General features: G+C 35.8%; 1 protein-coding gene across 3 annotated transcripts in view; it reads right to left on the bottom strand.

Moving 5' to 3' along the window:
- Positions 1 to 14,058, bottom strand: part of AIMP1 (aminoacyl tRNA synthetase complex interacting multifunctional protein 1) — a 43,285-nt gene that overhangs the window by 2,173 nt on the left and 27,054 nt on the right. For all 3 annotated transcript variants that reach the window (XM_067297591.1, XM_067297592.1, XM_013951771.2), the window contains exons 5-6: positions 13,333 to 13,544; positions 7,308 to 7,476 (exon numbers count right to left, since the gene is read on the bottom strand). In XM_067297591.1, the coding sequence (XP_067153692.1) occupies positions 7,308 to 7,476; positions 13,333 to 13,544 (381 nt within the window). The remainder of the gene's footprint in view (positions 1 to 7,307; positions 7,477 to 13,332; positions 13,545 to 14,058) is intronic.

The following is a 14,058-nucleotide window of genomic DNA, read 5'->3' as shown; positions in this document are numbered from 1 at the left end:
CTAAGTTTCAACATGGTTCTGCTACTTTTTGAACCATTTGGAGACAAGCTCTGAAGCCTAAAACAACTGTACTATTAGAGACCAACTTGTACTTTTGGCCTCAGTCTCTATATGCCTCAGTTCCCGGTTTTCATGTGTACACCATGGTAAGCTATCTACTCCCCAGAGGTATCGAGAACATAACTACATTAGGAAATCTGGCTACTTCAAGATCTTTAATGACCACAAAATGTAGATTTCTTCTACTAAAGCTTTGAAATACTGTTAACAAATTATTCACAATAGTGGAGTATTTCAGAGTCAAAATACCCTTCCTATTTTTTTTTAAATAGGCATGAAATGCAAAATAGAGTAACCAAAAAACTAATCTAAATGAGCTCTCTCGCTGTTGTTTTATACTGCCTGCCAACATAATCTAGATAAAGCAAGACAGCCAATCCACTGTACCATTTGTTTTCTTTTCCAAGGTCAAGCGAATTTCATTTCTAAATTCTAATAAAATGCAGATCCTCTTAAAGTAAAACAAGATTTCATTAAACAAAGTTACTTAATCATAATGCAGTCAAGTACTTTTAACCCCTTGTGTGTAACACAGGCAAGACAAATGAAAAAAATACATGGCTTGTTTTAATATAATCAGGGTACATTTAAATCCTGCAAGGGAACCCCATTCTATTTCATTGCTGATATAGAATATCAACAGAATATTTTTACTTTCTAGGAGTGCCACTTTGGCTCCATTCTGCCAATATAACTGAAATCTTAAGTTTCAGGAAAAACAAGAATCGAGTAACAAATTCCAGTGTGTAGGAGAAATTAAGTCAGTCCATATATGATATGAACAGATCCTCCCTGAGATCTTCTCAAAGAAGCTACAAGTTTCTCAAGGAGAAATGACAAAGTTTCTCCAAAGCAGAATGCCAAGTACTCTCATCTTCCACTACTCAATCCCCCCTGTGACTCAGGCTGAAATACTGTAACACAACAGGGATTTTGAGATATGCTTTTCTAATAGTTGGCTGAAATTTGTTACTGCTTGGTGTATTCTTGACTGGATGACCAACAGGTGGATAAGCAAAGTCCTGTGATTCCAGCCTGCCTTGTTATTTTTCCTCCTTTCAGCATTTTCAGTGATTCAGTCTACTCATGTTCTCAGTGCTTGCAAAAGTCAGCTACTTCAGCCTGCAGCTGGGTTTGTAACTTCTGTAGCTATCTGTAACTGTACAAAAAAAAGCAGCAGAGCAAATATCTCTGTTAAGCAGGCTAGCCTTGCCAGAGAAAGATTCAATAATGCAGTCAAGTTATTTCACCACGGCAGCGTACTTAATATTTAAAAGAAAAACACTACTACCATTAATAACCTAAATACTCAGAGCTAATTGGGTATTTTCACAAAAATAAGAATCCTGTTCAATACTAAAGTTCATGAACAAAGACAGACTTGGATTTAGACCAAAGTGAATACATACAGACTAATAAAATCATTTAACGGAATTTTAAACGATCCATTGTGCATTTCCTTCCCCCTCCCAAAATGCTGAAAAAATTCACTTGCTTTTTATAAGACCAAAACCTGACTTCTATTATAAAAAACATGTTCTGGATGTTAATAAGTTTCTTTGGAATCCCACGTCAAGCTCCCTTGGGAACTGTGGTGAACTCATATTAGATTAGCATAGGCACCAGTTTTAAATACTACCAGAGCTCTAAGCTGTGCAATTTCTTTTGCCTTCCCCTCATCACATTCCTTTCTCCCAGAAAATATTCTTTAGAAGGGTATCTATAAATAAAAAAAAATAAAACTTGCAGTGATTTAATGAGCTTCCTGCCCTTTTTACATAAGAGAAAAAAGAACCAAAGGTCCCAAATTTTGTTAAATAAGTCATTTGGCCTAGCAGTTTAAATATGACAGAGAGAAGTTCTCATAATAAGCAAGAAACCTTTCTATTCAGTAAAAGCTCAGTAACTTAGGAAAGAATCTATCCCAATGCAAAAGGAGACCAGAAGGTAAGATCTAGTATCACTAAAGCAGCTTAAGACAATACATACCAGTTTACCCTTAAAAAAAAAGAAACAACAAAAAAACAAACAAACAAAAAAACTCTAGAACAGAAGTGTGACTTTAGGAAACGTCAACATCACTTATTCCACTATGCAACATAGCTTCCACTGAAGCAAAGCATCCACACACCAAAGCTTTAATCAAAAAGAAACCTGCCATATACAGACCAACTGCATTTCAGCTTTAGCACCATTTATTTTTTAGAGCTAGTTTTAACTGAAATGCCAGGAATTTTTAGACCAGATCTAGTACTTAATCATATAACCTGTGCAACAAATTTGTGGTTCCTGTGGCACTACTTGCATGGAAAAATTTTATCAAAGCATCAATTACACTGCTACTAGAAGGAAGATTTCACAGTAAGCCATGAAAACTCCAAAAATTGCTGTCTTATGGCAATTATGGTGTGGGAAAGTATAGTATGTACATACACGAGGCAGAATTTTATTATGGCTTGTATGAGTCAGACTCATAAAGAGTCTCCCACAGATTCCCACTGAAGTTGGATATACATTTGATAAAGTTTTTAATTCAAAAAACCCCACTGTGTCTCAAAGCTTCATGTATTACAGCATAAAGCAGATTTTTTGGTATCATACACTTTGTTATAGCTCTCCCAAGGACAATGGCATTAAACAAAGGGAAAAAAAATAGTCTCCTCCAGGCAACAGCACTCTTTATCAAACCTTTCTTCCTCTAAGGCACTGAAGAGGATTCTGAGAAAACTTAAGTTTCTTCAGGAAAAAAGATCAATTAGTTTGAAGCAAGATAGCCTGTGTTTGCTTTAACTAAAATGAACAACAAAGAAAATTAGCCTGTATCTCATGAATATTTTATATGGTGGAAGAGCGTAGGTTTAAAAATAACTTGAGTCCAGGCTGCTTGACTTCAGACAGCTGTGTGTGTTTTAGAGCAGCTTTACTGTTGCTGCTCCTGTTGCTTCATGGGCTTTCATATTTCAAACTAAAATCAGACCCAGCTGTCCTTTCTATTTTCATCTCAATGACTCAAACTGAATGCTTATGGTTTAAAACTGCTCTGAAAAAAATATATATATATCAGAATATAAATGGTTATAATTAAGCATTATGATTAATTGTCATCTGAAATAGTGCAGATTCTACATTCTCGATAATGGTATCAGTGTGCCAGATTGCCTCTGAGGAGACAGCAGCTAAGGGTATGAGACTAACACATAAAAGCCATGCGGAAGATATAGATATACAGTCCCACTAAAATTAAAAGGAACTTAGTTTTTTAATCTCCCAGGTTTTTCCTCAGGAAAAAAAAAGTCCTTTAGAAAGGAGAATGTTCAGAAACCAAAAAGCTTGAGGGAAGAAAAAAAAAAAAAAAAGAAAAACAGAAGCTGTTAATGACTTGGACAGGAAGGTAAGTGGCAACAATACTAAGAAATAAAGAAAACAAAGCAAACCAAACCCCTAACAATGAGCAATGTCAATATCTTAGTTTATAAAGGCAGCTTGCAAAAGTAAAGTATACAAGAAATTAAGTTACAGTAGATATCAGTCTGATTTTATAGTCTCCATCCACTAATGCTGTTTGTGTTGTTTCTTCCCCACTCTTTTTTACTCACTCCAAGGTAATAAAACTACAAGTCTTAAAAAACCTCTGTTTAAAATTATAGATTTTATTTAACTATTTTTAGTAGGACAGACATTATACTGTTAGGCAATAACTACAAATGCTAATCCCAGCACTCAGACTAGCAGACTGTGTATTACCTACTATCATTTAGAGATCTTAATCAGTCTTATAAATTTTAGGGAAAAAAGTCATAAATCCTACAGTCCTTAAGTATTAAAATCTAATAATATTTAACAAGACTGTCAATATTTTACAAATGTATTTATGTGACACAGTAAATAAATTCTCTTCAACCCTACCTTATTTAGATGATCCACTGTCTCCAAGAAATGAGGCCTCAACCAACAGCTCATTAACAACAAATCCAATAAAACTGTTACATGCGATTATTAGTTAACTAGCTGATTTAAACACCGATATCATCGTCAACAGGAAGAGGGACTGCATGACTTCATCAGGCTCTCATTAAAGCAGATTGATTCAGTAGGATTTGGCATTTATCTACCAGCATTTTAGACAGACTGCCCATGAAGTGACTTTCCCAGCACAGCTCTAGATAGCTGCTCAAGTATCTGTATTTTCAACGATTTGTTTTTATTTACTGATCAGAACTGTGCTTTTTTGGTTGGGGGGGGAGGGGAGAGAAGGTTGTTTGTTTTTTGTTTTTGAAGTAGTTACTGAGGCATCCAATGCCTCACTTTGCTATAGGACCATCAGGAGCCAGAACTGCAGACCTAAGGCTCTCTCCCCCCAACTCTGTAATTCCTCTTGCCTTAAAACCTCACAAAAAGAAGCGCAGAAAGGAATATGGTGAACAGACTCCAGCCAATTTAATCAGACATAGAAAAGCTGAAACTTTTTGTAAACTAAAACCACCACAAGCATCCCTCCTCTACTCCTTTTACCTTCCTCATCACATTTTAGAGCCTGCATCCTATTTAAAGCTATGCATTCCTAATATTCATCCCCATCACGCATTTAGAACAAACTTTTGGGGACAGAGACCAACAACTAATTTTACGATGCCCACCACATAGGAGTCCTTTTCTTGCTTGGCTCTCAGGTACTAATAATAAGTTCCCTGTCTCTATAAAAAAATAAACCTATTGAAATATCCTAACTTGCGTCAGTATCTCATTTGGATCCTGTGTGAGCTCTTGCACATAAGTCATTCTTAAAAATCCCTCCAACCTATTACTATTATATGCATGACTTTATTCATGCTTATGCCATTATATGCCAGTTATCTTATTATAAATCAGGTATTTCTGCCAATGAGTAACTGCTGCGGATGCAAGTATCTTCCTTAGAACTCTCAAAGTCATACCTTTCAAATAAAGCTGTTTTCAGCTTCTCCTCCTATTTCACTATCAGAATTCTAGGAAATATACTGTTCTACTAATGGGTACTAATGGGTTGTAAAAGCCTTCATTTGGCTCTTATCAAAGCTCCATGAATGTCTTTGGCTCCCTATCAGAAGGAATTAGCTGTAAAGTGTACAAAACCTTATATCACAGGCTGGAGGCCATAAGTTTGGTTCTCAAGTAAAGCTTTTACACCACGTTTAGCTTATTCTACATCTTTTTAGAATCAAAAGTCTACAGAGTATCAGTATACCTTAACACCTGGGAATAATTAAAAAAAAAAATGTTGCTATAAACTATTTTCGCTAGGAAGAGGTTTTTGGAACTCTAACCACAGAGTTAAATAATTTAATTATTTTGATAAAACATAACTCATTAGTCCTCATGTGCAAGAGCAGATATGCTGGATAACACAGCTGAACAGCACTACTATCAGCTCTTATATTTTCAAATGTCAGATAAAAGACATTGAGATATGAATTTGGAGTAATGGTATGTCTTAGACAAAAAAAAAAAAGAAAAAAATCCATACGCTAAGGTTGACTTGCTCCTTATTCTGCAGGGCTTATCTGCTAGCAGGGTTTATTCTAGAGGAATAAATCAAGAGGTTGATGTATTCTCTTGCATGCCCATTTATTCAATGGCAGAAAGTAATATGGATGCATTACCTCGTGCAATAGAAGGCACACCTGACAGATTATCTAACTTTATTCATAGATAGGTGATAACCAATTAAAAGTGAAGAGTGATTACTGCTGTAGTTTAGCCAATTGTAGAAGCTTTCCAGAATTCAGTGCAGGCTATACGCATCCACCTAACCAATTCTGCATCTCAGCTAGCAAGCTTGGTATATTTTAAGTACAGAAAAGTGAAAATAAAAAATGCTGCAGGACTAAGTTCCTTCTTAAACACAGTATTGTTTTCAATCACAGCGTTAAATCACAGCAAACTGAGCTTTCCTCCTCCTTCAAAAACACCTGGGTAGACTGTTGCTTCCTTAATGATACACCAACTAAATTATTTTTATGGGTATCAGAGTTTCAATCTTGAAAAGCACCTATATGAAAGGTATTTTATACAGATGTGTTCAAGAAGCATTCAGTTTGCCAAGTGGTTAATAAATAAAAACACTACCCCACAGCTGGAAAGTGCCAAAGGCACAGTATCTTAAAAAGGTTGGTATGATTCTATGTAGAAAACAGAAGTACACATATGTGTTATAGGCACAACATACATACAACTCCTCTCAATATGGCAAAAATTGGTAGTTATAGGCCATCTTTTCTTAGCATAACTTGAAACCATGACAGAGATAATAAACCAGCATCTTTATTGACAGAGCTGAAGAGAGCAACTGGAGAAGCTGAACCTGAACATCTCCCATTCACCCTGTCAGAATAATGAAACATCATCTGGGGCAGGAGGGATGCATTCATCATTATGCTACATCCATGATGCTTATTTGACTTAACAGTATGCAGAGTCACAAATTCTGATTTGTTTTAATAGCTGGGCTGAGGCAGGGTGTTGAGGGGAAGGGGAGGGAAAAACAGAGAAAAATCATCTCGTGATAAAATTGAGATTTGGTTATTTTCTTATTTATATTCTGAAAAATAAGCATTAATACTTTTTTTTTAAAATGGAAAAAACTCCAGTGCCTTTCTTTGGGGACCCCAAAAGTTATTTCCAAAAAATAACTGGTATTTTGAATATCCTATGTTCCTCTCATAAATAGGAGATGCCCCTCTCCCACAACACCATCCTCCTCCAAAAAAAGCTTAGCTCAAGTTTTAACATGTTTATTTAAGGGTAAAGACCTGAAATCAGGACTTTATTACTTTCTCACTTACTTACACTGAGCCACTGGGCAACGCAGTTGATTTTTCTGTCTTACAGTTGCTTATTGTAACTTGCAAAGCACAAATATGTTTGCTCATACATTTGCAAAGCAGATATAACTATTCATACTTAAGCTTCAAAAAAGTGGGTAATTTTATATGAAAGCACTATTTAACTTCTTAGAGTTATAGTTATTTCTCTGTATCTTTCAAGTTTTGCCTCGGAGATAAATATTTTCAATGTTTTATTTACAGAATTCCAGCATGTTAATAATTAAAAGAAAGTTTTAATATTACTAATTCAGAAAATTCCAACCAAAAAAAAAAAAAAAAAAAAGCAACTAAAATACTGTTTTATCTGCATCAACATTGAGGTCACCTTGGCAAAGGTCAGCTGTTTCTTGCAATTTCCCCACTTCCCAAATACCTACTGCTTACCAGGAAAACCTTCAAAAGAGATTCTTTCCCCAGGTACTGCCCCTGGTGGGGGAGCCAAAATTTCCACTTTCTCGGGGGAGCTGGCACACATCACCATTGCTTGAGATACTACTCCTCTCATCTTTGCAGGCTTCAAGTTACAGAGTAGTATTGCCATCCGATTCTGCATCTTGGGGGAGGAAAACAAAAGGACATAAGTACTCATATGCCATATGCTTTGGGGGACTACAATTACTTAACTATAACAAAAGAATTACAAAGAAGGGATCTTAACATTTGTGAAAGAAGCATACAACAATAGATACAAAATTTTAATGTTTGCATACTAGTAGCAATTAACATTTAAGCCGTTTGAGAGCTGTTCAACAAATACTCAAAACAGAGTAAAGAGTGAACTGTGACAAACTTATCACAGTGATACAAAATATGCAATTCAGAGATCCAAAAACTTCCAACATTTCACCCATGTTCCATCTTTAGATCACCACTTCAATCCACTTTCAATGTTGTACGATTAGGAAAGGATTTCCATTAAAAAAAAAAACACTCTACAAACAATGCTAGGAGTTCTGTGTACTGAAAATGTACAGGTGGTTTACAATTTAAGATGCAAAGTGAGCTACTTCTGTATCTTCTAATTTAGCCCAAATGCTAAGAATTTTTTGATACACTGAGAATGGCTGTACAAACTGTGCACAGCAAATTGCTAGTGCAAAACTGTAAAGACAGGTTTCTCCCCTTGTTGTTGTAAGTTAGTAAAATGGCAATGGTAAACCAGAGAAACCACACTTTGTTAGAGGACACAGCAACATTTTACACTAGAAAACAAACCACACTTTTAAATTGAATAGAAGTTAAACCCAGAACTGTCTCAAAAGACAGAGAGAGAATGTCTTAATTGCCATACTCCTAATGCATACATACACATCCATAAATATTTCTAGATTTCAATCTTTGTACATTAATTAAGCTATAACTTTAAGTAAAACTGCAAGAGTAATATTTATTAAAACTCATATGATTAAATATTTTGATTACTGAATATTTTCCAAGTATAACATTTAAAGAAAATAAAATACAAATCTCTGAAACTAAGCAGTTAAAATGAAAAATGATAGCCTGAATATATGCTTGATCTCACACAAATTTCAAGGCAGACCATTGACTGAAAAAACTTTCATTTCTTAGGCTACTGCTATGGAAATAAATCCCCACAAAACCAACGAAATTATTGTAAAACATCAGTAGTTATAGATTATCTTACATCCCAAAGAGAGAGTTTTTGATATAACCTAGCACTGAACAACAATTTGCAAATGGATATATAGAATAAAAGAAACACAGTTGTGTTTGGTACTCAACTCTAGGTTTGACTAACTGGAAAAAATTCTGGACTTTGGAGGATCACTTTTATATTTCAGATTTTACAACTGAGAAAAGCAGATCACATCAATATAGAAATTGCAATAGTCATCTTCATCAAATTAACGCTGGGGGGAAACAACAACAACAACAAAAAACAGCTAGAGTCAAACCCATTCTCCAATCACAATGCTCAATAAGATTTCTGTATGAGAAGTTACGCATTACAGAATTAAGCAATATTTATCAACATTTCAAACATATATATTATATCATCATTTTTACCAGGAATTACCTTAAATGCTTGACCTTTAAATTAAATGATCTTAAAATGCTTTTGACAAACTGCTCTATTCCTAAACTACGTGCATTGATTTCACAGAAAAATGGTAAATGGTAAGAAATCCCACAGGACTTTTTTTTTTTTTTAGTAAAAACTAGAATTTGTTTTTATAAAAAAAATTACCATTCAAGAGTTTTTTTCCCTTTTTATTTCAAATAGCTCAAATTTTAAACCATCTTCAGAAAAATGACAATTCCCTAGGTAGAGAGGAAAAAAACCCAGCAACTAGACCCAATAAATGCTTAATGACAATGGGAGAGTTCATTATAATACTTTAAGTTTCTCTGACATCTTCACTCAGAACTTTATAAAAATAGATGGTTCAAAAAAATCCCCATACTATTTTATTGTAAGTTCATTTTAACCAGTTTGAGTATGGAGAATCATACTTTAAAATGCTCAGAAACCTTCAAATTGAAAGTTGTTAATCCGCTATGCTGTAATTGAACATCAATACACATGGGAATGGATCTCTAAAACGTTGGGATTTTTTAAAATTAGTTTTGCTTATTCTTATGGAAGAGATTTATTGTGATGTTTTCAGAAAACGTGACCTGAATTAAAACGGTAAACCCTGTGGACTTATGCATAATAAGTGCAAAAAAAACCCTTCAAAGGTAAGTATTTACAAACCAGACAAGAATATGATCTCTGCCATTCTGACTTGCTCCTATGAGGTCTTTTATAATAGCTGATAAATAAAACACCTAAATGCATCAGCTATAAAGAGTGAGATTCAGTAGTGACGTTCATGGCCTCTATCTGTAACCCTATAAATTAGAGGAACAAAAAAGATATTCTATTTTTTCAGAAGCAGGTGTAAAATAAATTGGAGTGTTTACTGACAGATAGATAAGATTGAGTAGAGAGAAAATTGGAAGAAAACTGACTCCCTTTCCCAGTACAAGAAAAGTTCTATAACAAACACAGAGCGCTACTGAAATACGGCTGAAGGGGACACAGATAGACAGTTTCCTTGTGCATATGTTTCCTTGTACATATGTTATCTTGCAGTAAGGAAAGTTCTGGTTAAGAACAACAGGGCAAATCGCTACACTTAAATGACACAAACAATATCAAGCCTGTGTCCACAAGGGAGCTGATAAGGCTTTTGCATATTAAGAGGTGCTTGATACATAAAATGAGCTGAGAGTAAGCAAAGGAAATTCAAATGTTATCTACTTGAAATAATGACGACTTCAACTGGTTTTCTAAAGACCCAAACCTTTTGCTTCCAGAATCCAGGAACTTCAAAACTGACAACTAGACTGTTGAGAAGCTGCAACAACCAGCATTTTTTGCAGAAACTCAATCAATTTCTTTGGTTGGACACAAGGATATCTCAGATCCAGAGTAAAACAGTAAGTTTTCCAAACATGCTGATAGAATGAAGGGGAAAGCATGGGGAAAAAACAGAAATCAAGCAAGCAAGCAAGCAAGCAGAAAAAGAAAAACAAAATAGAAAAATTTAGTACAGGTGTTTGTCATAGAGAAAAACAAGAGCTCATCCTTGAGGAACAAGTATTAAATTGCTCTTTTCCTTAGGTGAGCCTTGAAGTCACCTGTGTAATTGATTACCAACTAACTATCCCTCTATACATCAAAGTGAGGTACTGTGACAGCATATAATGGCTAGTGAATACAAGTTAAAACCAACACACTGATTGTTTTAAAAGCAGAGTGAGCTGCAATGCCAACAACAACAAAAAGCCCTTCTCAATTTATTATGCACTTGTCTGAATCTAAAGTTTGCCAGCAAACATAATACACAAACCACAAGCTTGGTTGCACAGATATTTCTATTCTTTTCCTATCCAAAAAGGAACAAAGTAGTATTTAATATAGCCTTGAAGTGTAATGCTACAAAAGCAGTGGAAAACTGTTTTGCTTTAAAAAGGAAAAGTGCATTATATTACAGAGCAACTGCCATGAATTTTACAGTTGCTCATGCTGAAGTCACTGCACACATGAATCTCTTTATGATTTACAGAAAACATTTTTTCCTGTAGACTAGACAAAGATTAGAAGATCAAGAATATGTATAAAGAATATGACTAGCATTCTAATTAAAAAAAAGAAAAATACTAATCCCAATACCATTTTCCAATGTCTGAGTGGACAATGCTAACCTTCAAAAAAAGATCTGGAAAGAAAAAATTGAAGCCATCTAAATGGGAAGAAAAAGTTAGTTTCTGCTATATAAATCAGAACACATAGTTCATAACAGATGCAGCTGTAATGCATCCTCTCAGAAAGGATGGTGCTCCTGGACGTTGTCTGTGGTCTCTTTCTTCCTGCTAAGTTCTGAAAGAGTCTCTTAAGCTACTTGTCCTGCATTCTTAGTCCTTGGTTTGTGATCACTTCCAATTACTGATGTGAGGCTCTTTTAGGTCAAATGGGATTCGGGGGGGATTAAAGCTCACTTGAGAATTGCTTGAATTTCAGGAACTATTGCCCAAGAAAGGTCTTGGTTGCCCAAGAAGGTCAAACACAGATGCTCTTCAAAAAGCCAAAAGCAGTGGCAGAAGAGTTGACAACTTCTGCAGATGTTTCAGAATCTTCTTGTTTGTTTGTCCCCAGTCACTGCTGAAAGAGCTCAGCACTGATGTGGTCCACTTCATGTTTCAGTACCTCATGCCTATTACTGACAACGCATGCATCTATACATGACACCCAAGCAGGCAACTTACAACTTAGCTTCATCAAGAAACGCTTATCTATGCATCAGTGGTGCACAAAAACACACCGTACAGCGTACAAAGTGGGAATACAAAAAGTTTTCACACTTATGAACAACCTGCATTGCATATTGAAATGTTAATGCAAGTGCATGCTGTGCCTCCTAACCAAAAGTCTAGTCAGATGATACACGGATACTTCATCCTGCAAAACTGCGATACTACCACTGCAGTCATAAATAGCTGAGTTTTTGGAGAATTGTTTCTTATACTTGGTGTAGGCACATCTGAAATGTACATTTTTATTTATATGGCAGTAGTCACAGGCTAGGGCCTCACATTTCTAAACACTTCAAAAAGATAGAAGCTGGCCTCAAAGAATTTATTGTCTAATGAAGACTTGGCAAAACCTAAGCCAGACACACAACTAATTGTTCACAAGGAATATATAAAAGAATGATTCCTAATTCTCTGTTAGAGTCCTCTGGATTATTTTTTCTAACCTGAAAACAGGTTCAATAGAAAAGACTTGTCTCTACATTCTGTACACTTTATATTCACCAGTTTATTTAGGAAGGCTTTTAAGATGATTATTTTTTACTATTCTATCTTGGCAACAGACTGCTAATAACGAGCAATTTGAATTTGTGCCCACTGCAAATCCAGTAACTGGATACTACCGAGTGGTCAGTGCAGTTCACAGAAGAGTTAGTGTAGTCAGTCATTTTTCTTCCCAGTTCAGTAACTTACTTTATTGTAAAACCACAATCACAATTTTAACTGCCTCCTACATTTGCAGTCTCACCATGGGGAGAGGGTGGGAGTAGGGATCAAAAACGCACTTGAAAAAAAATGCAACATTTCCACACCACTATCAATTGCTTCACAAACAGCTTTGCAGTTGGTCTGTACATCTTTTCTTTATTTGCCAAGCCTGCACTGACTGTGGAAGAAGCCTTCAGTCAATTCCTCCCTTCCTAATAACCCTCTAGAAGAGGTGTATAAGGAGAATGCAGTCTCGAAGTCTCAGGTTGTTCTACAATAAACCATGAAAGTCTCTCTTAAACATACAAGTGTACCAACTGAAAAAAGATAGGAGGCAGACAGTCCATTCCAGCTGAAAAAGTGCAAATATGTGTTTTGTATTCCACAGCAGTTGTCCACTCAGTGCCAGCTAGTTCTCAAAGTTAAATTTACCTGATCTTTACTCCACATATCAAACACTTCACTGATGTATAATGTCAGTTGGAAAGCAAAGATTTCAAAAGTCTGGACGGCAGCAAAAAAGTTGTTACAGATTCTCCACTACATAGTAAGAACCTAAAGGGAGGGGTGAGACCTGTTAGGTTTAGGAGTGCTCTGTACCAAAGGCTTCAGAGAGGAGTCAGAATAGCACCCCAGGACAAAAGCACCACAAGGAGATAAAAGTGACGGGGTGGGGGGAGGAGGGAGGAGGAAGTGCATGCATCCTTCTCCATTTTGGGGATGTTCTTAAGCCCTTTCCCACCTACAGTTTTGCTTTTGTTTTCACGACTGTAAAAAAAAATCTTTTAATTGAATGAAAACACACTGTATAAAAAGCTGAAGGTCATAGAGATACTTTAGGAAGGGAAAGGTTATCAGAAAATACTTTTGTTAATACCTGATCCAGAGGAACATGTTTCACTAAACCACTGACAACAGTCCTTGGGCTCGCTTCACCAACATCCACCTGTTCAACATACAGAGAGTCTGCATCCGGGTGCTTTTCAGCAGTTATGATACAGCCAACACGAAGATCCAGACGAGAAACATCTACAGGTTTCGAGTCACTACTTCCAGCAGCTGGCTGCTGTTTCTTTTCCTTCTTTTCACCTAATGAAGGAAGTTTAGTTCAAAAAATAAACATAAAAAATAACATAAAATCATGTATATGACTATTTGCAAGGGAAGACCATGCTACAATCTCAGAATGAAGTGCAAATTCAGTGTAAAATATAGACAAAGTGAAGAGAGTTAACACTTCTACTACTAGTTTCCAGAAAAGAATTACCTTACACACTGCAAGTTAGATTGTTACTACAAGTAGTACTGCCTTAGAACAGAGCTGTTTTTATTGCTTGTAAAATGAAGTCATCCTGACTTTAAATGTAGCTAATACATGTGAAAGTGACATATATGATCTAAAAAAAGCCCCGTCAACAAGCCTGACACTATTGTTTTAACAATTAGCAATTACCAGTAAGCCTAGCCCTGGTGTTTCACCAGCAAATGGAAACTAGAAAGTCACAAGTCATCAGGTTACTCGTGCTCAACAGCAGCTCCCAACTGTGGGCACTGCCAAATCACTGCAACTGCTGCATTACCGTTGCAAAGCAATCCTTCAAGA

This window comes from Apteryx mantelli, chromosome 5 (assembly GCF_036417845.1).
Source record: "Apteryx mantelli isolate bAptMan1 chromosome 5, bAptMan1.hap1, whole genome shotgun sequence".
Lineage (NCBI taxonomy): Eukaryota > Metazoa > Chordata > Aves > Apterygiformes > Apterygidae > Apteryx > Apteryx mantelli.
Note: the sequence above shows the minus strand (reverse complement) of the source record. Positions and strands in the feature narration are given on the sequence as shown.